The sequence below is a fragment of the Penicillium daleae genome (genome assembly GCF_028827525.1).
Source record: "Penicillium daleae strain IBT 16125 chromosome Unknown utg000007l_segment0_segment0, whole genome shotgun sequence".
In the NCBI taxonomy this organism is placed as follows: domain Eukaryota; kingdom Fungi; phylum Ascomycota; class Eurotiomycetes; order Eurotiales; family Aspergillaceae; genus Penicillium; species Penicillium daleae.
Window position 1 is genome coordinate 1,099,364 of NW_026623155.1, and position 22,646 is coordinate 1,122,009.

The following is a 22,646-nucleotide window of genomic DNA, read 5'->3' on the forward strand; positions in this document are numbered from 1 at the left end:
TGGCCCTGCATACCCCAAACTGCACAAGCACAGGATGCACCAACCACATACGGCGTCCGCGAAATAACCGGACACTCTTCCGCACATACGGAGATACAGACGCCTCATGCTACGCTACTACTACTACTAGTACGGAGTACTGTGTCTACTACTAAACAGATCGACTCCAGTCTCCGCCGCGCCAGAGATCCACCAATTGTGGAGTATTACATGATCCCCTCCAATCAAGTAGCAGGTGAACATAAGACGACCAGTGCGTGTCTTGCCTGGGGGTGGAACGGAACACTCGACGGAGCAGCTTACAAGTTACAGTAGTACTATAATAGGTACTGTACTCCGTAGTACTGGAGTACTGGCGTACTGGCAGTCAACTTGCACAGCTGCAGGCGAGTTCTTCTCACCCGGGTTCTCCCGATGCCTCCAGTCCGCTTTGGGTTCACCGGCGTCCGGACGAGTCCACGGGGCGGAGCAGCTGCCTGCATCGGGAGTTTTCGGGACTGGAGAGAGCTACCCCAGACTAAACTGTCACTGAGGACGAGGACGTGATCGTAGTTCCTCGGTGTTTTTTGGTTAACGAGAGACGGTAAGTGAGGTACGAGCATGCAGCCGAATATCGGGTTTTTGAGAGGAGAGCTTTGCGGGCTCTTGTCGCATGTGTTTCCTTCCTGTTCCGTCCGTAATTCACTGTCCAGAGAGAGTATGGACGTTAGCTGCCCAGCTGCCCAGCGCTGACTGAAACAGATCAACAGTCGCTCACCGTGCCAAATGCCAGGTGCCAAGAAAGGCATTCAGGTCAATAATGCAAGGGCCTCTCGTCCAGGCCTGTTCATATGCGCTTGGCGGCGCTCGTTCTACAAGGATAAATAGGAACATCTCCCTACGAATTATGACTGGTGAACTTGAATTTCTAAAATGAAAACATTGTCTAGCTCTACGTTGTTAATGTAGCTCAGACTTTCGATCTGGAGGTAGATGAGGTTTGCCGAACTGCCGGTGCAAATATGTGACATGCACGTCTTAGACCGAGTAGCTCAGGATCTTCTAAATGTTCTATCTCATGGCTCCAGAGATGTAGTAAAGGGATTGATTTAATGTAATACCATAACGAAAAGCGTAAATACTCCAGAAACTTCACCGCTCAAGGGTGGATGCGCGTGTTTTGAAATCCCGTCCGACTTTCTTGAATCACGAGTGGATCTGACAACTCTTGTTGCTTGAATGTCTGAGAAGTCTTATAACATTCTTGACAGAAGCTCTGTATGTAATTCACGCCGATGTCACAAGGAAGACATAGGTCTGTTTGATCATCATCATCAATGTCCAAGGCATCACATATCTCGCAAACCCTTTCACATGCCTCTTCAGAGGTCCCCTCAGAGGTCTCGGATAGGTGATCTTGTTCCAATTTGGATACGCTTTGTTCAACTTCCAAGGCTTCCAAATCTTTAGAGTTGGTATGTCCATCAAGTAGAACCTTTTTGACAAGGGGAGTTCCTCTGACTTGAGCCTCCGATGACGCGCTGCGGCCAAGAATATCACTCGCATCTTTCTGTATTGTTTTCACAGAAAGCAGGACCAATACACATTTCCAGTGGCCGCGCACGGTAGCCACCATCAGCGGGGTTCGCCCAAATCTGTTGGCCAGATTCGAATTTGCACCATGTGCACAGAGCATTTGTATGCGATCTTCTAACCCCAATGCCGCGGCACGATACAATGGTGTCTCTCCATCTTCCGACTGTAAGTTTGGATCACAGCCGGCATGCAAGAGGTGCTGTAGCAATGAATTGTTTCCATTCGCAAGAGCAGCAAACAAAATGGGCTCAACACCAGGGCCGTGGAAATTTGGATCCGCGCCGTGTTTGATCAATATATTCACGATGACTTCGGGTTCACTTGGTGAGTTATTCCGTGGACCAGTCGAACGATGCCGGTGTCGCTCTCTCGGATCACCAGACCGGCACAAAACGAATCAATCATCTCAGCCGGTGGCATGAACTCCAGATTGAGCTCTTCCATGTTCTCTCGGATCGCCAGTGCATGTTGCAGCTCATTTTCACGCAGTGGCCGCCTGCCATAGGTCAGCCAGAATAGAACTTTCATTGCCAGTTGTCCGCAAGCTGGTGGCTGAGATTTGATTCTTTTCATCGCCAAGTCATATGCACCGAACAGACCATTTTCACCACGTGATAATAGTGGCAAGGCCTCTTTCAATTCCCCTACAGTCGGAAATCCCATAAGGTGATCCAAGTGTAGCGTAGCAAGAAGAAACCTGGGAACATGTCAACAATTCCATCTTCACGACCGTCACTTTGTTTACTCACATTCCATCTGCGCTCGACACAATGCTCTGCCGAACCTCGTCTTGGGTTCCAGGATAGCTTGGTATGGTACCGCGCACCAAAAGTGGAATTCGTGTATTTGCGTAGTTGAGGACATCTTCATCAACTGCCCTGATCTCCTTCCGTGGGAATCCTTCGAAATCGCCTAGAATTTCAGAGACAAACCGCGACGTAGCCAGGATGTTCACTGGAAAATCATTCTGTAGCTTGAAAAGTTCTGATTGTAGTTTCCGCCGTTCCTCTGGTTTCGATGGAAGATACTCGTCAAGACCATCAATCACAATGAATATCCTCTTGTATAGGCCTAGCGTGTGCAATTAGTGCAGGGCTAACTTTATCATGACTTAGAGCTGTCCAGTCAGCCGAGAGTCTTGCGTCGTAGAGATCCTCTACATGCGAGTAGAGCTTCCCACTGTCTTTGTACGCAAGTTGTCTCAGGATATTTGATAGCAGGTCGGCAGGCTGTTGGGCGTGCTGGGATTGATAGCTGCAGAACAGAAATGCTACCTTCATCTCGGAATCCTTCTCGAACTTTTTATTGAGAAAGTCGATCACGATTGAGCTCATTACCGTCTTTCCAGCTCCTGGGATCCGGGACAGAACAAGACTTGCCTAGGCTCAGATAGCCAATGTTGGAACTCCGGTGAATCCAAGAACCACAGACCTGTGCCTTGCTGGCGCGTCTTGAACGCCAGCTTCTGTTGCACACTAAAATCAAGAGGGCTGATCCAGTCAAGGATGTTCTTGACTCGTTCTGTCATGATCACGGCTTTTATTTCAGATACATCTTTAGAAACTGGATGTAATTGTTAACAATTTGATACAGAACTGATTTCACCCAATAGTCTCAAAGCTCGTATCTTGACCAAGCACTTCGTTAGCGGCAGATGCCATGTCAACCTCCTTGGGCTGGACATATTGAAGAACCTCCTTAGCACACCCAGCCGCGGCCGCAGCAGCATATGCATGCCAGCGATCATTTTTATGAGAATCAGCATAGTCAGAAATCCCCCGAATCACCAGACATGGGAAATTATTCATCAATCCAGATGCTTCCATTTCTAAGCAGATCGCATTATGCTTCTGCTTGAGCTCTTCCCTAGTAGGGGCATGCTTGATAACAGAATCACCAGTGGCGATTGTCCCATAATGAATAACCGGATACTCATCGTAGCGTGGCTCTCGAGAGACCTCTTCTGAGGGATCGCATTTATCACATGTTCGACCAGCGGAATGTTTATATTCGGTCTCGAACAGGCGATCTGTGTCCTGTGTTGGTCGGCCATAGCCAGCCTTTCGCATAAATGGATACTTCAGAAGCATAGTGTCGATGTAGTGTGAGATGTGATTTTCGCGTGTCATATGTGCCGCCTCGAGCTGAACAAGGGCAGAGCTGAGCGACCTAGGCGGGCGATTCAGTGTTGAGATGCTCTGGAAAGAGCCGTCTGCGAGGCGTTTTCCAAAATCATAGACAACAACGCCTCCACTGGCCTTATCACTGCTAATGACCACATCGCCAAGCCGAATGTCATTGTCTTCATCTGGAATTCCAGCACCAATTCCAACCAGAAGTCCAATTCGTATCTTGGGAAAGGTGGAGACCATGTCTCGTGCGACCACAGCGGCCGACACCGAACCAATTTGATCCTTGGGCAAGCAAGCGACAACTACTTTGAAACTCCCGATCTTTCCAAGAAGGTATGAATTCTGGTCTGCTTCTGCTGCAGGAGTCTGTGGAGCTCCATGTTCCTCGTCTAGCATCCCTTTGGCTGCTGCCAATTCGATTGGGAGCGCAGAGATCCATCCCACTGTGTATTGGTCATTGGAGAAGAGTGATTGTTGAAGAGTCTCCATCGCCGTTGATCATTTCATCTCTCTTATTGCACAGTAAAAACTCCTCAGCAAATTAACCTGCGATATCGTGAGTGGGGGTACTCAAATAGTTGCTCGTCCTGAGACCAGCTCAATAGTTCGAAAGTGGAAGAGCGGGTGTATTTGTATGGCTTACTGACCGTTAACCAACAATAGGAAAATCAGTATGGGTACGACCTTCCATGGCGCTTATAGAAAGACTGATCCATTGCAGGAGAGACTGAGGTGCAAAAGAGGGGTTGGTTGGCAAGGATCTTTCAGCCTCAGTGTGCCAAGACCTGACGTGGACCAACAAGTGTGCGATATTAAGCGCTGGCACTCTACTATGCCGGAAGTGAAGACAACATACTCTTCTACATAATCTGCTTGGCGGCTATGAGGCATGCTGGCTCGATAATTCGAGTGCAATTAATGAATCAGTCTATGACCAAAACATGTCCACCGAGTATGCATCCCGCGATTCTGTTCCCACAATCGTCCATACCATTAGAATTGACTGAGCCGGATGATTGAAGTTCGAAGAAGCTCGAACTGTAACGATAGGCCATTAATCATGTTAGAGAGGAGAACTCGACAGACTTCCAGAATATCAGACTATTGTACAGACCTCAGGGCAAGGAAGAGGAATATTATATACACGCAAAAATACATGAGACAGGCCCAATTTGGTCTCACGGGAAATGAGCTGACCAGACGCTCATCATGAAGCAGCATTTTGTTTCATCTCCTCCTCAGCTTTCATCTCCTTCTCCAAGGCCGCAAAATCGCCCTTGAAGGAATTCTTGGCGGGTTCCAGCCGGACATCCCAGACATCCTCACTACTGGGGCCAGTCTTGTACTTGATTGCCTTTTTTTGGTTATGCGCGCGGATTGCTTTCCTGCGCAAGTCGTCCGACCATCCACGAGTTTTCATACACAGCCAGAAATTATCCCAATGCTCGCTGCAAGACCGGAGTTCGCCGTAGCGATAGACATTGACGAATTGTCCACCGAATGATTGGCAGAAGAAAGCGTAATCGAAGGTTGTTCGACAGGACATGCTGTCCGCGTAAAGGGATTCTGGGGCGATGGAGGAGGCAGGCTGTGCTAGCGGTGCGCCGGTGTCGGGATTGGCCGGTGCGGTGGTTGAGCCACTGAATGATTCTGGACCTTGTCTTTGGTTACCAGACAGCTCGGCATCTGCCTGTTGGAGCTCTGCGAGGATTTGCTTGAATTCAAGGTCGGCTTGTTCGTCTGGGGACAGTCGTTTGGGTGGTGGTGGTGCAATCTGAGGCGTTGGTTCGGGAACGCTTGTTGCCGTCGCAGGCGCCTCTTTTGGTGTGTCCTTTTGGGAACTTGAGTTCCACAGCCAGCCCATCTTGGATGTTTGTTCTGTGGAATATAGCTTGATCGCAAGGATAACGAAGGCACCGAGACGCGGTTTTCGAGCGATAATCAGTAATGTCACGTGCCTGGAAGATAACGATCAACAATCCTTATCGATAAGAGCATCCCGCGACGTCATTCATAAGGCATCGAACGAACTCCTGATTTTCTTCAACTTCCTGTGCTTGGCCATATGTGCCATATTTGAAATGAGGCCTGCACTCATTAATAGAGCCTGCCCATCTGCAAGGGCTTTACTATGGAGCTCTGTGGGCCGGGTCTACCAACCTTCTAGCTTGGGATGGAGAGCGACTCAGCTTGGGCGAACCTCACCAGTCAGCATACGTTCGACGTCGTCCCTACGGGCAGGTCATATCAAGCTCGACCAGAACGAAGGAATTTTCTATGTGAACAGTAAGTTTTAACGGATCCAAGTCGGATGATTCTCCCCATTTGCTAATCAACGATCTATCAGACATCTTCCCGCACCACCTACACTGGTTCCTACGGGGTCCACTTAGTCACATACAGTTTCTTGATGGAATCTTGCAAAGGATCAGCAATCCAGATCTCTCGGCATCAGATCCAAGCACTATTGCACAGCGTGCTTTGCCAAGTAGCCTTGGCCTCGAAATCAAGGAAGTGGTTCCTCGGTACAAAGAAGGAGGCGCGTTTATCAAATACGCCCGAAAACCTGATATGAACGATGAAGACATTAGAGGAGCGGTACAAGAGCATTTAAGCAAGAACCCGATAAAACCTTGGTACAATCCATTCCAAACGGCTGAAATCGACCTTGTGCAGGGAAGACCTTGGATCGAGGATTTGACGAGGATCCCCAGCCAGTCATTGAAGATCGAATTCTTGCCAGACTCCACCGAAGGAGGGGCTGTTGAGCTGACACATGAAGCTCTGTACACTCTGTTCCGACCATTTGGAAAGCTTCTTGACATTCACTCTCAGCCCAGTGATTCCAAGGTCGAGCCGAGGTATGCCACTCTGCGATTCAGCCGCCTGCGATTCGCGGTGATGGCACGAAATTGCATGCACGGGTATGTGGTACGCGAAGCAGAGGGTGGTGGCAAGACCGGGACTCGCTTCAAGATCAACTACGAGCGTAAGATCAAGCTGTCTATGATCAAAGATTGGATTTTCAACCACCCTCGAATCGTGATCCCCGCTATAGCAGCATTGGTGGCGACCATCACAGTCATCATTTTTGATCCCATCCGCACATTCTTCATCAAGATTAAAATCAAGTCTACGCTTCATACCGAAGACAATCCAGTCGTGCAATGGGTCCGCAGACAAGTCAGCAAAGCCAACAGAATGTACTTTGGAGACCGCCGAACGGACTCACGGGGTCTGGCAGCCATCTGGAAAGACCGTCAAAAGGAGATCTCACAACTGCAAGCTTGGCTAACAGAGACTGTTGAGACCTTTATTGTCATACACGGTCCACGCGGCTCTGGAAAGCGAGAATTGGTTTTGGAACAGGCACTGAAAGAGCACAAATACAAAGTCATCATTGACTGCAAGCAGCTTCTAGATGCCCGAGGTGATGCGGCCACAATTTCTACAGCTGCAGCTCAAGTTGGCTACCGACCCATCTTTTCCTGGATGAACAGCATCAGCAGTCTCATCGACTTGGCCTCTCAGGGAATGATTGGTACCAAGGCCGGATTCAGCGAGACCGTGGACGCGCAGCTCAGTAAGATCTGGCAGAACACGGCTGTCGCTATGAAGCGGGTAGCTCTGGAGGGTCGAAGAAGAGAGGACAAGGATGCCAACATGAGCGATGACGAATATCTCGAGGCACATCCCGAGAAAAGACCTGTCGTGGTCATTGAAAACTTTGTATATGACTCGGACGGCGATATCGTTCTTGACAAGCTTACCGAGTGGGCGGCCGGCTTGACGACAGCGAATATCGCCCATGTTATCTTCCTCACTACGGACTCATCCTTCTCAAAGCCGCTCAGCAAGGCTCTTCCGAATCAGGTCTTCCGCACTATTGGTTTGGGTGACTGTTCTCTTGAAGTTGGCCGTCGCTTTGTGATGAGCCACCTTGATACAGAAGCAGATGGTGGTGTCGACAATCAGAAAGAAAGTCCCACACGAAATCTGACTGGTTTGGATGACTGCATTAAGATCTTGGGTGGTCGTATTACCGACCTTGAGTTCATGGCACACCGAATTGAGGCCGGAGAGACTCCTCAAGGTTTGTTTAACCCCTCATCAGATCCATTGATTTATACTGACTCGTTGTTTAGCTGCGGTGGATCGCATCATCGATCAGTCAGCTTGGGAAATCATGAAGATCTTCATCCTCGCGACCGATACTGTCACTCCTCAGTGGACTCGTGAACAAGCCTGGTACTTGATTAAATCGCTTGCCCACGCAAAAGATGGTTCCCTCCTTTACAACAAAGTCCTCCTCGCAGACTTGTTCAAAGACAATGGCGAAGCTACTCTTCGAGCCTTGCAGCAAGCCGAACTGATCTCCGTCAGCTCTGTCAAAGGCTTCCCTGGGTGGGTCAAACCCGGCAAGCCCGTCTACCAAGCTGCCTTCCAGCGACTCATTGAAAACAAGACACTTGAAGGCCGTCTCGATCTTATGATCCTTGGACAACTCATTAGTCAAGAGAACAAGAGCATCAGAAAGTACGAGGAGGAGCTACAGGTGCTAGGATCCCTGCCGAAGCAGCCTCGGGAGCTGACGTCCCGTATTGAATGGCTTCTGGGCAAGATCCAAGGCTCGCAGTCTAAGATTCTCAAATATGAGCATGACAGCGCGGTTTTGGCCAGGATGCTTCAGAGCGAGAAATAAGCAGCGGCTTTGCGCGGTGTGGTGCTCTAGACACCCTGCATTTTGCTTGTAGATTCATGTTTTACATTTGTTGTAAATAGGGACATCTCCACCTGTCGAATAGTCATTTGGCATATGTAATCAGATATATCACTTCTAGGTACTGTACTAAATCGCCCCAATACATTCTTGGTGTTGTTATGTCACTCGGGTCTCGACCCCTACCGAAATTGAAATTCACATTTGCCTACGCTAACGATCTGTCCCACCATACCCACCCACCTTTAGATCGACCGAGTTCATCCACCCTCAGTAGGTTGAGTGGAGTATTTAATTGCTCTCACAGGGCGTCTAATAGTCGCTCTTCTGAGGGCCGCGCAAGCATTTGAAAGGCCGCGTATGCACTGCCATAATCCGGTAAAATCGACCCATTTTATCTACTCCATTCTAGACTGTGCTATCCACAGGTGAGAGGATGAGGCTTAATGGAACCGGTCCGAACCGGGAGCTAACTATTTCCAGGTCGATCTCCAGCGAGAGTCACTTAAGAGCCAATTGATGTGCTTGCGGACCCCAAGCTCCCCGCCTTACTAGTTTACTAGTTCGGGAATGTGGAACTTGTATACCTTTGATGTCCAAATGAATTGTATGCTATGATGCCCTACTTTTTTAGAGTGTTTTAAAGATATTCTGGATCGAAACCAAGGAACCTAGGCAAAGCCTCTCAGCGAAAGAAGGTTGACTTATAGTGCAGGAGATATCCCGGGATCACTGGGAAGTTATCCTCAATCTTTTCTTCGTCTTTTTTGATTTCTCTCACTGCCCTGAGCCTGGGTCTTACTTCATGGATTTAAAGAGTTGTTGGCTGTTTTGCTTCTTGATATCTGTGCAATTGTCATTCGATTAGCTTCGGGAGAATGGTCAACCCAAGCAAAGTTATCTCTTCTCTCCTCGCATTTGGTCTTATTGACCGATGTCGTGGAGAATATGACCAAGGAACTCAAACAGTGACCTATTTCCCTATTGTTGAAGACTGGGCAGGCGAAGGTTCCAGTCTGACGGTGACTGTTGACTCCATTAACGCCAACTATGTATCGCTTTACAATAATACAAGCGCACTGTCTAAAGGCACCAGAAGCGAGATAGCCATGCACACGGCAACTGTGATCAGCTCGGCAGCCTCTACCATCGTCGCGGCCACCTCAACCCCAAAATCTACGACTTTATTGCCGGCGTGATTGAGAGCAAGTCTGACGTGAACTCTTGCTGTCTGAACTTTGGAGCCGACACCGAGGGTACCTACTTCGGGGGTTACGCCTACAAAGCTACGACAAGCGGCTCAAACTGTCATGCTCAGACCGGGCAGAAGACTATTCTGGTGGCCGTGAAGAAGTGTGCTTATCGCCTACATGAACACGGTGCAACTCGTGGTTGCTGCGCTTTCACGCTTGGTGGTACTTGGACGGGACATTTGCGTCTCAGTGCCGAGCCCACCGAATATCCGGCGACTTCGGTGACTTGTTAAGGCCGAATTACAAGTCCATTTTGGAAAACTGCTTTTGCAGATCTTGCTAATTGCTTTTCCTTGCCGCGCAGATTGCTTTCCTGTAGCTTATTGAGCGTACGAGAGTGTCTTTCTTTCTTGTTTTCTCCTTTTCCTTACAGTAATTCAGTCCTAATTTTAAGCCTGTGTGGCATTCCACCATATACCCACAAAAAGAAGTTGTGCAAACATCACAGGACACGAGAAGGTAGAGTCTATTCGTCGCTCGCACTAGTAAATACTAGGCTAGGCACTTCCAAAATATATAGCGCAACTTGACCAGTTATCTTGTGGGGGTTTGAGCCAGTGCCATGAATAATCTGACTGATCTTATTGCAGCCATTCAAATGATACAAATAATTAAGAAAAAACCCAACATTAGCAACCGATAGCCAAATAAAAAGATCTGGCCACTTGACGTCCTGTGTCGTTGAGAAGGCGGTGAGGATTACAATTCTGCAGCTAAAAATAGCAAGCCACAAGCCCCTTCAGGCGATAATCTCGTAATCATCATTGAGAAGGGACCGCAACTGAACAATATTTTGAATAAGTTGAATAGGGAAACAACTTGATTTGTATTGTCTATCCTCTCCCATTTACTTCCGAGTCTGTGTGGGGTACAAAAGAGCCAACGAATTCCGTGTTTACGGACACCCCGATCCGAGGCTGTTTTCTTATTTCCTCTCCCAGTACGCCGATCACAGTCATGGCGATTCACGATATTTCGGCCCAAGGGCTGATTCAAACTGCGAGAGACGGTCTGTCGGAGTTGACCTGGACCACGACCTTTGCTGTGTTTGTGTTTTCATGCATCGCGACCCGCGTCATCTCGGGGTTACAGAGCCGCCAGCGTGTCCATGATCCAGCAGAGCCTCGAACTTCACGATTAGCGCCTTACTGGTTCCCATGGGTCGGTCATGGTATTTCATTCCTCTGGGATCATCAGGGTCTTCTTGGATCATTACGGTTTGTACCAGCATTCATATCAGCAAGATCCCGTTCTATATGCTAATCAAAAACGCAGTGACTCTATGGGCGAGTCTGTATTTGGCGTCTATCTACGTGGTGAAACTCACGATACCGTGATCTCACCATCAATGATGAAAACCATTCTTTCTTCCCAGGACGCATCTAGTACCCCCTTACTCGATCAGGCCCTCCAAAATGTCTTTGGCGATCGCAGCCTTATTCGAAACTTGCGACTGGCCCGTAACCAGGAAGTCAGTGATGATGTATCTGGAATCATGAGCCGAGAGCCATTCATCAGTGATGCCTCGACCGCGATCATCAACATGTTGCAGCGCAACGTCGCAAATTTAGTCAGCTTTAGCCGAAGCCCAGTCGACCAATTCCAATGGGAACGCGATGGCCACGTTTCCACGTCCGAGGAAAACCAATCCACCTGTGAGGCAAGGCTCTTCGAGCTCATCAGGAGCTTTGTCGGTCAAAATCTGAGCACTTTTCTCATGAGCGAGGCTTTTGTGGAGAACTTCCCTCTTTTCCTCACTGATTTGTGGACGTTGGATAAAAACTTCGTCCCATTATTCTTGGGTCTACGTCGATGGGTACCCACAACCCCGAATATTTCCGCGGGCTTTCCCGCACGCGATCGACTGCTTCATATGATGTCGGTATTCTACCGGGCATTCAACGCCTGGGACGATGGAATCGACCCCGGCATCGAGCTCCGCGAACTCGACGACGTATCCGACCTGGTAAAGGAGCGCATGAGGACCTTCCGCAAACTAGAACTCTCCCCGAGCGCTAGTGCAGCAGGCCACCTATCTCTATACTGGGACGTGATCGAATATACATCCAAGATCACGTTCTGGACAATCACCCACATCTTCGCAGACAGCGAGCTCCTCAAAGAAATCCGAAAGGAGATTTCTACCTGCGTCAAGTCATCTCGACCAAGCCGTCAAGAAACCGGCTTCCCCTTCGAGGAGCCGCCCAGACTCGACATGGACCTTGAAAAGGTACTGGACTCATGCCCGCTCCTCAAGGCATGCTACTACGAGTCCATCCGTCTGCACTCTGCAGGTATTTCGTTCAGAAAACTCGAAACAGATATGACTCTTACCGAGTCTACGGAAGACGCCACCCAGCCGCGTACATATAAGCTCCGTAAGGGTGAGAATGTCATTATGCCTCATGGTGTCTACCACAATGACCCGCTGCGGTTCTCGAACCCGGATCAGTATGATCCTCTCCGCTTTATCGTGACGGATTCTGTGTCTGGCACCAAGCGGGCCAATGCTGCTAGCCTTGCACCTTTCGCAGATGGATTGTATGGTTGCAAGAATAATGCTCTTACCGAGCGGGCGATCCTGGCGTTCACTGCGGGCATTGTTTCGATGTGGGATATTACTTCTACTGATGAAAATGGTCTGGTGGTCCCGAAGAATTGGACGACGTGGGGGACTTTCCAGCCTGCCAAGGATGTAAAGGTGAAGATGCAGTTGAGAGTGTAATATCCAGATGCGATCAAATTAAAAGCGCTTTGTGAATTGAGAATGATCTAGCAATATCTTAAGTCTTCTAGTTTCTGATTATTCTTCGATTATACCACTACTTTTCGCTTATTGTCGAAGTTTGGAAATGTTCATTTCAACAAAGATATCAGACAGAGGGTATAGTACACGTTGATAATATAACAAGAGTGGCGATGAAAGACAGATGTGGATTGCAAAGTCCATGACTTAGGCAAAGGCGCATCAACATGAAGAAGGGCCGGAGGTGAATATGGTGATACAACATAAAAGATCGTCCTAGAATTATGAGCTTTGCTCCATCGAAGGCCAAGGTCTGTTGAGGAAGTGTGGAGACGTATGATCTTATGAGATCTCGGTACTCAAAAATGAGCACGTATGGCATCCTTTGGATAGTGCCCACTAAGCATCAATTTCATGAAGCATATGCATGGAATCGACCTGTAGAACTCGTCAAGGTTCATGATCGACGACGACGATATTCTGCGTGACCGGGGCCCAACTCATAGTGCTCACACGACATCGCCAGTCCGGGATCCGGCGTTGGATCCAGAGATTCACGAGCCTTCCCAATAAGCCAGTCAGTCAACGTGACAAACTTAGAGGTCCGATCCCAGCCCTCCGCCTCATCAGCATGCTCAATAGTATGCGTCAAAATGCGACCCTTCTCATCAAACGAGAAGATGAATAACCCCGTAAACTGCCCTTCTTTGGAGAGCTTGAAAATAGGCTCTTCACCACCGAGCAGCACACTGAGCCCTCTATTTGTCCCATTCTTCGAAGATGAGAGCTGACTTTGTCCAGGCGTCAAGCCTGCTCCGGCATTACTCGACTGTGATGAACTTTGGCTATCGCTCTGCGCTCCAAGGGATGTTTTCGCATCATGGAATGGCCGGCTATCCGTGCGCGGCTCCGTTCTCCATCGTACGACCAGCCGCTCATCGCCGCAGTCATGTTGGTCCTCGTGCTTTGGGTCGAGAATTGTTCCCGCACGCACGATGCGCTCGCTCAGGATTTGTAGTTTCACGTTTCCCACGAGTGGAACGCTGCTCCATGCTACAGGGACGGTCCACAGCGCGGCGCGGTATAATGTGCGTCCCTTGACGGTGGGGAGATGTGGGTGGGTTGATGGGAAGAGGTGGAGGTTAACGCTTGGGGCGAGGATTTCGGGTGGGAGGGTATTGTATAGAATCGTTGGGAGAAGAGGAGATAGTGTTCTTAGAGCTGTAATATTGAAGAGCTGATTAGCGACACTGCAACTCTGAATAAAAGGCAAATTAATTGGCGCTCACTCTTTCCAAGCTTCAAGACCCGCTCATCTGGCGGCTTGTGATCGTTGTTCCCAGGAGCTCCGCCTAACCCATTCAAATCTTTGCGTAGCCTAGTCGGTGAGAAATAAGCTGTTGGAAGAGGCACCGTAGAAGGTACAGGTAGCCACGGATCATTCAGGATACCATAACGAGGATGAGCGAGTCTTCTCCGCGGGGAGGAAGTGACCGAGCGGCCTGCCGCTCTCGATGGCTGCAGCGCCAGGCGTAGGGAGCGCGAGTGCGACGGCAGCTTCGGCATTCTGCCTTGCAGTGAGCAGTTGAGCTCGAGATTGCGATCATGCCATGGGGTGGAGGTTGTTGGAGAGAGTGTGAGGAGTTGCAGATGCGGCGGTCGAGATCTCCGCCTTCCCGGTTTCTCAGCTTTTCATCGGGATCTGCGGGCCAATCGCAGCGCTTTTGTATACAATGTGTTGTTCGTGCTCGGAGTGACAAATAGGAACACGAGACGAAACTATACTATGTACAACACTCTACTTTGAAGAATTCTACAATAAGCGAGGGTATCCGGATTGAATACTGTCAAATCCAATTTTGCTCATATCATAACGTTTCACGATTTATCCTTGGTATCCCAAGACCAGTTCCCACCTCAAGCCAATTCATCGTCATCGCCCATGCCCATTATGCGTCGCTCTGCCATGTCGCGGATCTTGTCTTCCAGGACGCCTCTGCCATAGCGCTGTGCGACCTTGGCAGCTGCCTCCGTCATCTTGCCGTTGCGATCATTCATCATACTCACCAGTTCAAGTGCCTTCATACCACGCTCTTCACCTTCTCTACATTCGATGGCCAGCATCTGAAGAAGAGTCTTGTCAAGCTCCAGTTCCTTACGCGCCAGCTCGGCACGTTGACTAGCCGTGGCATTCGTAGAGGATATGAGGTCTCGGAAGAGCGAGAGAAGAATGTTACCACGCACGAAAGACTCCTCGAACTGTGAGCCCTCGTTACCTGCACCCTCAGATTCATCGCTAGGATCTTTGGGCGGATTGCTGGAGACAGGGACCTCAAAGTCGAATTCGCTGAGCAGCGGTCGTGGAAAGTACGGGTTTTTGTCACCACCCTTGAGAATGATACAATGGAATTTCTCTTGCGCGACGGCAACGGGCCAGTATGCTTCTTCTTTGCGGCCGCCTGCAAGTCGGGAGAGCTGCTTTGTGTCTAGGAGAGGCACCCATCGGGCTTGCCCGGGTGTGCGCCAATGCTGCAGCACTACCAAGACACCGGTCGAGTCGTAAATGCAAGGATCCTGCAGAAAGGTTAGTGTCGGTCATTTTAAAACTCTTTATGGATAGAATCGATATAGATATAACGTACTCCTGTGTCAGAGAAGAAGACACTCTGTAGCTGTGCTCCCGTGGGCAGCGCAACTACATCCTCATTTTGACAGATCTCGTCACGCTTGACATTCTCAACGGTGTATTGCAAGGTTGCATGTCGACCATCCGCTCCAACAGGTCCGTTTCCGATGGTCATAATGTAGTCTCGCCAAGCAGCGCAGGTCACCGCTTGACTCTTCTGTCGGTACACTCGGAATGGAGTGCCAAAAAGAGTATATACGCGCACATAGTCCTTCGTTGTCACTGCAACAATATAAGACTCACTCAGAGCCAAAGCTTGTGCCAACAGTCAGCATAAGATTTTCACAAAGAGAGCTCTTTATCCTGTACGAACCTCGAACCATCTCTCCCTTGGGCAGTTGTGTCCGCCAGTCTGCTCGCGCGGTCCATGTCTCATGTGGCCGGTAGAAGATTGTGGCAGGACTACCATCAGAAGGGTTGTTGGCGAAAAGTGTGCCGTTCTCATCTGTCGTCGGTCAGGAGAAGAGATTATCATGGGATTGATTGCTACTTACTAAGACACGCTTTGTCATATTGATATGGGTCGGTGAAATGGAAGTCCCGGTGCAGCTCTCGATCATAGAACTCTACAGTCACCGTGTGGTGTGTTTCTTGATCCACAGTCCAGACAGCACCCGTCAGGTTCAGGCCTGACGATGTTAGCAGGAGTTATCATTGGTACGAATTGGATATACATACACAAATATCGTCTGTTGCCAGCCCACGGCGTACTGCCAGGCTGAAGTGGTGGATGGGCCTTGGGTTGCAAGGAGGCTGAGTAAACACGTTTGTTGTCGGGCGCATCTAGATCGTCCAGATAATCATTTGGTCGTTTGCCGTACAAGTTGATCTCCTCTGCATATCCCGCTCCATCATCGTCGTCGACGAAATCACGCATCTCCTCGTCATCGCCCAGGATATCATCAAGTGAGTCGGGCGAGCCGATCCGTGTGGGCCTTTGGAATGCCTCTTTGGAGCGCTCCGCCAGTGTTCGTGGCACATTATTCGAAATCTCAGTCAAAGGGCCTGGGAATATCGGAGCAGCCTGCAGGGGCTTCTGCAGTTGGGACTCGTAGTCCTTGGGAACAAAGTTGTCGTAGATGAACAATTCACCATCCGAGGTAGTAAACGAAAGAGAGTTTTTGGTCGGGTGCCAGGCGAGATTAAGCACATTTCCAAAGTCATAGCGCTGGATAATTTTCTGCGTTTTCGTTTCCCAGAGCACAATCCGTCCATCGGCTCCTGCAGATGCGAGTAAGGTTCCATTGGGCGCCCAGCTGAGCGATGTGATATCCCCACTGTGGCCGCCAGCAAAGGTCTTCTCCTTCTTCCAGTCCGAGATCGAATAGATCGAAATATCCCTGGTGGCCTCTGCAACGGCAAATGCGGTACCGTCTGGGTGCCAGACAGCTTTAGCTGTGGCTTCAGCATCTGGCTCGAGCTTTCGAATCACCCCATCGAGTTTGCGGACCACCTCCGGCTCGTCGTTTGTCAAGGAATAGACATAAAGAATGCCGTCTGTCCCAGATACGGTCACATAGCGCGCGTTAGGGTCGAAAGTGACGTGCTTTGTTCCCTTTCCTTGTTCCCGCAGGTATTTCACCTGGGTCATGTCCTCGATTTTGACGATCTTGACCGTTAGTTCACTAAAGTCGTAATTAATTAGCGTCTTGCGTTTAAAGCCTCCGGATCGAGAGACTCACTCGCTTGCAACCGCAACCCACACGCCATCGCGAGACACCGCAATGTCTCTCACGGGCAAAGCGCATCGGACAAGCAGGCCTCCCATCTTCCCCGAGACAGCATCGTAGGACCAGACAGTTCCATCTTCAGCGCCCAGAAGAAGTATTTCATTCTAGATCGATCTGTCAGTTCTCCCCTGCCATTGTCCATTAAATTGCACATTGCCGTACCGTAGCACCGATTGCGAAATGCCCGTCAATGCTCCCATCCACCGTCTTGGGTTCTCCATCCTGATCGACCGTGTAGATGCGAATGGCCGAGTTTGAGCCACCAGTGATAACGCGTCGTCCGTCGGGGGTATATGTCAGTACCGTCGTTCCCGGGGTGTCTATATTGCAACAGCCAAGTTGTTAGTATGAGGGCTTGTAGGGTGTCCAACTGCGCGACTTACGGGCTGGCCGGCCCCGAGGGCGAAGCGGATCGAAACTCATGACAAGTTGGGTTCCACGCTTCGAATTTCGATAATCACAAGGTGTAATCGCAATCAGAACATCCGGGGCTTGTCCAATCGCTCTCGCAGTGTCGCAGTGTCCGGGAGTTGATGATCGACTTGTCCGGCGGAGACGCGTTCGCGACGCGCGCGCAAGGGATTTAACCCGATTGGGAAAGGTAGGGTTCAGGGCACGCCACCAGATCTATACTTGCATCTCATACATATCCATCTCTACTTATTTTCACTGTTACTGATTCGATTAACGACATTTCTCAGAAACCTTGACTTACACAACACGCTTAATTCCAGTACATGGTGGTAGGGACCTGAGATATTGGAATCCTGGGGGAGCTTCTCAACTGCTGCTGCAAACCCAGCTGGGACTGGATGTGTACCACCAGAATCCGCACTTTCATATGTACGAGTCAATCTACATCATGATTCGTGAAGAGATCATCACCAGAAAAATCTAGGACAGAAAGTTCCCCACGCTCGTGAATCGAACCCACGACTCCTGTGTCACCATACAAACATTTCGCGACACCCTACGATGCTCATAGACTTCACCACGATGCTCACACTCAACAAATACTATCTTTACACAATCAATATACATATTTAAAAACTTAAAGAAAGAGCTTGCTTGGTATACTCTACTAGATCTAAGGATTATATTGATCTAAGAATCATATTTCAAAAAGCGCGAAAAGTAGACCGCGGTGCTAACCTCTGTCTAGCGAGCATAAAAGGGAGTAACCCTCCACCTCTGAGGACCCCTCCTGGAAGGGGAGAGTCTAGTGGGAAACTCGGCAGGAGCGTCATGGTCTCTTATACCACTAGACCGCAGAGGTGGAGGATTACTGGGAGGGACTGGAAACGGGCTATAACATCTACAGGGTTCGCATTTCATTTGCTGGGTTCTTGTTATCTCGTGGATTTTTTGGGAAGAGCATACTCTGCAGATGATTTCTATAGTAGTTTACTGACCTGAGCCACCGTTGGCAGTAAGAAAGTCAAAGTCCGTTCCCTCATGCGCCTGGTTCACCGATCGCTCATACAAACCCCGGTACCCTCTTCTTTGCTGTCTTTCTCGAACCGGCCCTAATTCACTTTCCAAAGCCTGCTTTCGTTTCGCGATTCGAGTCTGTAGAATTTCATCTGAAACATCGAGATGAAGTCTTCGATTCTCAAGATCGCAGGTAATCAAGTCACCCGTCTCGACTACTCCGAACGGTGACTCTGGCAGCGCTGCTTCAGGCGAGATATGGAGGATAATAGTACCCCCCGCAGTTCCCGACATACGTCCATCAGACAAGCGCAGCATATCCTTCACACCCGCAGCAGCCAGCTTCTTCGGGATTGGAATCAGCCCTGCTTCGGGCATGCCCGGGTTGCCAATTGGGCCAATGCCTTTGAGAACTAACACGCTGTCCTTGGTGACTGGAAGATCGGGATCGTCAATACGGAGGGCGAGATCGGCGGAATTCTCAAATACCACTGCTGAGCCGGTGTGAGAGAGTAATGATCGATATTTTGATGCGGAAGCCTTGACCACTGCACCGTTGGGAGCAAGATTGCCGTAAAGGACGGCCAGCGAAGACGCGGGATAAAGGGGATTCGAAAGTGGCCGGATGATATGCTGCTCAAAGGAAAGTCTCTTGGATGAAGCTGCATCCAGAACTTCCCCCAGAGTCTGACCACTGATGGTTTTTGCAGATAGGTGAAGCAACGGCCTGAGAACTTGTAGCAGCGCCAACATACCCCCCGCATTATGGAAATCGTTCATATAATTATCTCCACTAGGTTTGAGATCGATCAACAGGGGAGTCTTCCTGCCAATCTCTTCAATGGTTTGCAGGGTTATCACGCCTTGCAGATCCGGGTGCCTGTTGGCAATTGCTAATAGGTGAACAACAGCATTTGTCGATCCACCTATCGCTTGCAGCACCGTGATTGCATTCAAGAAGGACTCCTTGGTCAGTATCTCCTGGGGCTTCCTATGAGCTTTTGCAACAGCTACTGCATTTGCACCCGTTTCCTCTGCGATTCGTAGTCGAGCAGAGGACACGGCTGGCGCAGATGCCCCTCGAAGAGGCATCATCCCTAGCGCCGCAGTGACACATGCCATGGTGCTGGCTGTTCCCATGACGCCGCAGGTGCCGATCTAGCAATGAAACTCGCATTAGTCTTTGGCCATACCCAATAAAATAGCTAGAGAGGGAAATGAGGAAGAAAACATACCGTTGGTGCAAGCTCTTCATTGATAGCGGAAATCTCCTCAACGTCGATTTCACCTGCCCGGAATGCTGCCCAGTTGTTACGGCAGTCCGTGCATGCTCCAATTCTCTGACCACGATGACTGCCGGGTAACATTGGACCGGTGATCAGCGGTAGAATCGGCTTATTAGCCGAGATTCCACCCATCAATTGCGCAGGGACAGTCTTGTCACAGCCTATATGATATTAGAAAAATAATCACAGAGCTTTACTTATTCCCAATGACATCAAACAACCAACAAGAACATCAGAGTCAACTCACCTCCAATCATAATACACGCATCCAAAGGCTGCGCCTTGATCATCTCCTCAGTATCCATACTCATCAAATTCCGCAAAAACATGCTCGTCGGATGAGAAAACGATTCATGGACGCTAATAGTAGGAAATTCGACCGCCAGCCCGCCACTCAGATGCACGCCGCGCTTGGCGGCCTCGATAAGCTGAGGCACATTGGCATGGCAGGGGTTGAAACCGGAGAATGTGTTGATGATGCCGATTATGGGCCGTGAAAGGGCGTCTTCGGAATAACCTAAGGCTTTGATGAATACTTTGCGGAGGAAGAGAGAGAAATGGGCGTCTCCGTAGGATGTTAGGCCTTGGCGTAGGCCGGAGGTGGATGTGATAGGGGTTGAGAGGTCGTAGTCCCGATTGGGTTCGGGTTCGTTTTCAGTCATGGTGAATTGATATTCTATTAGGGAAGACTTTGTATGCCAGCCCCTGTAATAGTTTGTGTTGCTTGTTCACTAGTCTGGAGGCTTATATATGCCCATTTGCTGAGTGGATGGTGTCATTCGGCCCAACTCCGACCGGATATAATTCCGTGCCTTCACCCCGCACTCGTAGGTTGCTAGTGTACTTGGTCGGAGCTTGCCTCGACGCTGAATATCGTATACCTTTGCCATTGGTCATCGGCGATTTGAAAACCTGCCGATCATAATTGAACAATTGACTTTTGCCTCCTTCCTCACTGATTCGGTGACCTGGAAGCTCAGCCGAAGCTTCCAAATTCTCCGGAGTTGCACGTACGCTGCCATATCAAAATGCGCATAGACCACAAATAATAAAAACAATACAATCTTGCTCTATGCTAATCATATAATTCATCAATTACATTACGCAAACGCGTATCCATATCCAATGCAGCTTCGCTCTTCATCCCACGCTTTATCTTCCCACTACAGCTTCGCCACAGGTCCCAAAAGATGCCTCATCTCAGAGTTAGGATACTCCACATTCTGCGAAGAATCAGGGCGCTGTCGATCCCAGGCCCATTTCTCCACCAATTCAGGCTCCAACTCGCCTTCAAGCATCTGGGTGATATACTTGCCCAGCACAGGGAAGAATTTGAAACCATGGAATGAACCGCACGTTGCAACGTACAGTCCCTTAGAGGCAGAGTGGGGAGAGATGATAAAGTCGGAGGATGTGGTGAAAGCGTCCCTTTTGAGCGTTAGATATTAAACCGTAAGTGAAGAGGTGTTAGTTAGAAGGAGGACTTACCAGCAGATTCTGTGTTTCGTCATTTCCCAGTCTGCGCTTGCGGGTCCATACCACAGATTCCTAGACTCGATAATGTCCTGCTTGAGAGGTCCGGGGACCTTCCACTGGTTGTAGTCGTGTGTAGGTGGAGGCGAGGAGATGTGACGACCTGGCAAAACCTCTCGGGTGTTTGTGAAAATCTTGGATCCCCACCACTTAAGCTCTCCATCCTTGGTAGGTGGGAGACTACCAATAAACGGCTTGCCTGCAGAGAACAGTTAGCAGCAAATCCATAAATATACCAATACAATGATCAGATAACTTACCCTCGTTGGGGGTATAACCCTGGAAGCCCACAGGCATATCTTTAAACTTCGCATACTGCTCCTTGTTAAGCTGCGCCATTCCAGTCGTGATACCTGCAGCCAAAATCCGCTCTCCAGCCCGAAGACCTGCATTACCACTGCTCGCAGCACTCCACTCGAGCAACGTAGGCGTGAAAGCGCCCGCAGCGACGATAACATGCGTAGCAGACAAAACCTGGCCAGATTTCGTCTTGGCGCCTGTGCAAGAGCCACGACCGTTGAATTCCAGCGTGGCAACCTCGGCGGTCACATACTTGACGCCCAATTCGAGGCACTTCTTGGTAACGGCTTGCAGAGAATCGCCAGCAGCAGCCCAGCCACTGGCCTTATTAATGAGAACCTCCTTAACGCCAGTATAATCAGCATTGTCAAACAATCCACCATAAAGCTTCCGCGCCTCAGCAACAGGCAGGGCAATAATATCATCATTGCGGCCAAGCTCCTTGTGGTGATTGATAACGTCTTGCGCATAGTCACTGCGGCATGTCCAGTATACACCAGTTTGGTGGAAATAAGGCTGCCAAAGCGGGTCAGACTTGAAAATGTCCTGCGCCTCGAGAGCAAGTCTGCAGTAGACCTTGTCATCGTAGTCGGCGCGGACAACCTTATTCCAGTCCCAGGATGCAGCTACCCGCGACTCGGCGTCGTATGCATCGCGGTCAACCAGAGTCACCGAGGCATTGGGGTATTTCTGGATAAGGTGATAGGCGGTTGAAACACCGAAAACACCGGCCCCAATGATGAGGTATGAGGGGTTGTTTGAGCTCATTTTAAGCAAAACTAGATGGTGGGTTCTTTAGGTTGCAGGGGAGTCTCGGCGGCTGCTCAATGAGACGGCGGTTCTTGCAGAGAGAGTAGAGCGGAGTGGTGTATGATTGAGAACCGTGCAAGAATATAGTTTCCCCAATTCCTGGGGGTGAATTGACGATTTATATGTCAATTCATCCAGACTTTAGAAGACTAGTTATCTCAAATGGCAAGCCACTCCGCTCTCGCCAACGGGCCGTGAACCGTTGAGCCGGTCACGTGGTGATATACTTCACATATCGAACTGAGCATTTCATTGATTTGGGAGGGGTGATGTGAAGTAGAACCAAGAGATGCATGTACTACAATCATTAGACCAGATTTGTTCGCTTCAATCAGTCACTCCCTTAGTTTTTGTTTCTGGTGTGGTCTCGATATACAGTGCACTTTGAAGCAATCGCGGGGGCGCACTCCAAAATAGCGGGCCAAGCTCACGGACCGTGTTCAC

At 49.6% G+C, this 22,646-nt stretch overlaps 9 protein-coding genes across 9 annotated transcripts; 3 read left to right on the forward strand and 6 right to left on the reverse strand.

Annotated features, from left to right (window-relative positions):
* Positions 1 to 1,875: 1,875 nt before the first annotated feature.
* N7458_007563 (uncharacterized protein) lies at positions 1,876 to 4,196 on the reverse strand (the record flags this gene model as incomplete). Its single annotated transcript, XM_056910945.1, has 4 exons — positions 1,876 to 2,272; positions 2,325 to 2,646; positions 3,007 to 3,138; positions 3,209 to 4,196. 4 exons carry the CDS (start codon positions 4,194 to 4,196, stop codon positions 1,876 to 1,878), a joined length of 1,839 nt encoding a protein of 612 aa, XP_056763771.1.
* Positions 4,197 to 4,914: 718 nt separating this feature from the next.
* N7458_007564 (EMI1 family protein) lies at positions 4,915 to 5,571 on the reverse strand (the record flags this gene model as incomplete). The annotated part of the gene is made up of 1 exon (XM_056910946.1): positions 4,915 to 5,571. The coding sequence occupies one exon, from the start codon at positions 5,569 to 5,571 to the stop codon at positions 4,915 to 4,917; it is 657 nt and encodes a 218-aa protein (XP_056763772.1).
* A 241-nt stretch (positions 5,572 to 5,812) lies between these two features.
* On the forward strand, positions 5,813 to 8,409 carry yme2 (uncharacterized protein; the record flags this gene model as incomplete). Its single annotated transcript, XM_056910947.1, has 3 exons — positions 5,813 to 5,993; positions 6,055 to 7,800; positions 7,853 to 8,409. Coding segments are annotated over 3 exons (2,484 nt in total), but the record flags the coding sequence as incomplete, so codon positions are not given.
* An 896-nt stretch (positions 8,410 to 9,305) lies between these two features.
* Positions 9,306 to 9,913, forward strand: N7458_007566 (uncharacterized protein; the record flags this gene model as incomplete). Its single annotated transcript, XM_056910948.1, has 2 exons — positions 9,306 to 9,479; positions 9,524 to 9,913. 2 exons carry the CDS (start codon positions 9,306 to 9,308, stop codon positions 9,911 to 9,913), a joined length of 564 nt encoding a protein of 187 aa, XP_056763774.1.
* A 724-nt stretch (positions 9,914 to 10,637) lies between these two features.
* On the forward strand, positions 10,638 to 12,405 carry N7458_007567 (uncharacterized protein; the record flags this gene model as incomplete). Its single annotated transcript, XM_056910949.1, has 2 exons — positions 10,638 to 10,897; positions 10,956 to 12,405. 2 exons carry the CDS (start codon positions 10,638 to 10,640, stop codon positions 12,403 to 12,405), a joined length of 1,710 nt encoding a protein of 569 aa, XP_056763775.1.
* A 478-nt stretch (positions 12,406 to 12,883) lies between these two features.
* N7458_007568 (uncharacterized protein) lies at positions 12,884 to 13,992 on the reverse strand (the record flags this gene model as incomplete). The annotated part of the gene is made up of 2 exons (XM_056910950.1): positions 12,884 to 13,647; positions 13,716 to 13,992. The coding sequence occupies 2 exons, from the start codon at positions 13,990 to 13,992 to the stop codon at positions 12,884 to 12,886; spliced, it is 1,041 nt and encodes a 346-aa protein (XP_056763776.1).
* A 351-nt stretch (positions 13,993 to 14,343) lies between these two features.
* Positions 14,344 to 17,265, reverse strand: N7458_007569 (WD40 repeat domain-containing protein; the record flags this gene model as incomplete). Its single annotated transcript, XM_056910951.1, has 8 exons — positions 14,344 to 15,000; positions 15,069 to 15,367; positions 15,426 to 15,557; positions 15,607 to 15,741; positions 15,791 to 16,737; positions 16,795 to 16,946; positions 17,005 to 17,162; positions 17,226 to 17,265. 8 exons carry the CDS (start codon positions 17,263 to 17,265, stop codon positions 14,344 to 14,346), a joined length of 2,520 nt encoding a protein of 839 aa, XP_056763777.1.
* A 981-nt stretch (positions 17,266 to 18,246) lies between these two features.
* Positions 18,247 to 20,221, reverse strand: ilv3C (putative dihydroxy-acid dehydratase; the record flags this gene model as incomplete). The annotated part of the gene is made up of 3 exons (XM_056910952.1): positions 18,247 to 19,431; positions 19,509 to 19,720; positions 19,807 to 20,221. 3 exons carry the CDS (start codon positions 20,219 to 20,221, stop codon positions 18,247 to 18,249), a joined length of 1,812 nt encoding a protein of 603 aa, XP_056763778.1.
* A 501-nt stretch (positions 20,222 to 20,722) lies between these two features.
* On the reverse strand, positions 20,723 to 22,160 carry N7458_007571 (NAD(P)/FAD-dependent oxidoreductase; the record flags this gene model as incomplete). The annotated part of the gene is made up of 3 exons (XM_056910953.1): positions 20,723 to 20,987; positions 21,048 to 21,291; positions 21,353 to 22,160. The coding sequence occupies 3 exons, from the start codon at positions 22,158 to 22,160 to the stop codon at positions 20,723 to 20,725; spliced, it is 1,317 nt and encodes a 438-aa protein (XP_056763779.1).
* Positions 22,161 to 22,646: the final 486 nt, after the last annotated feature.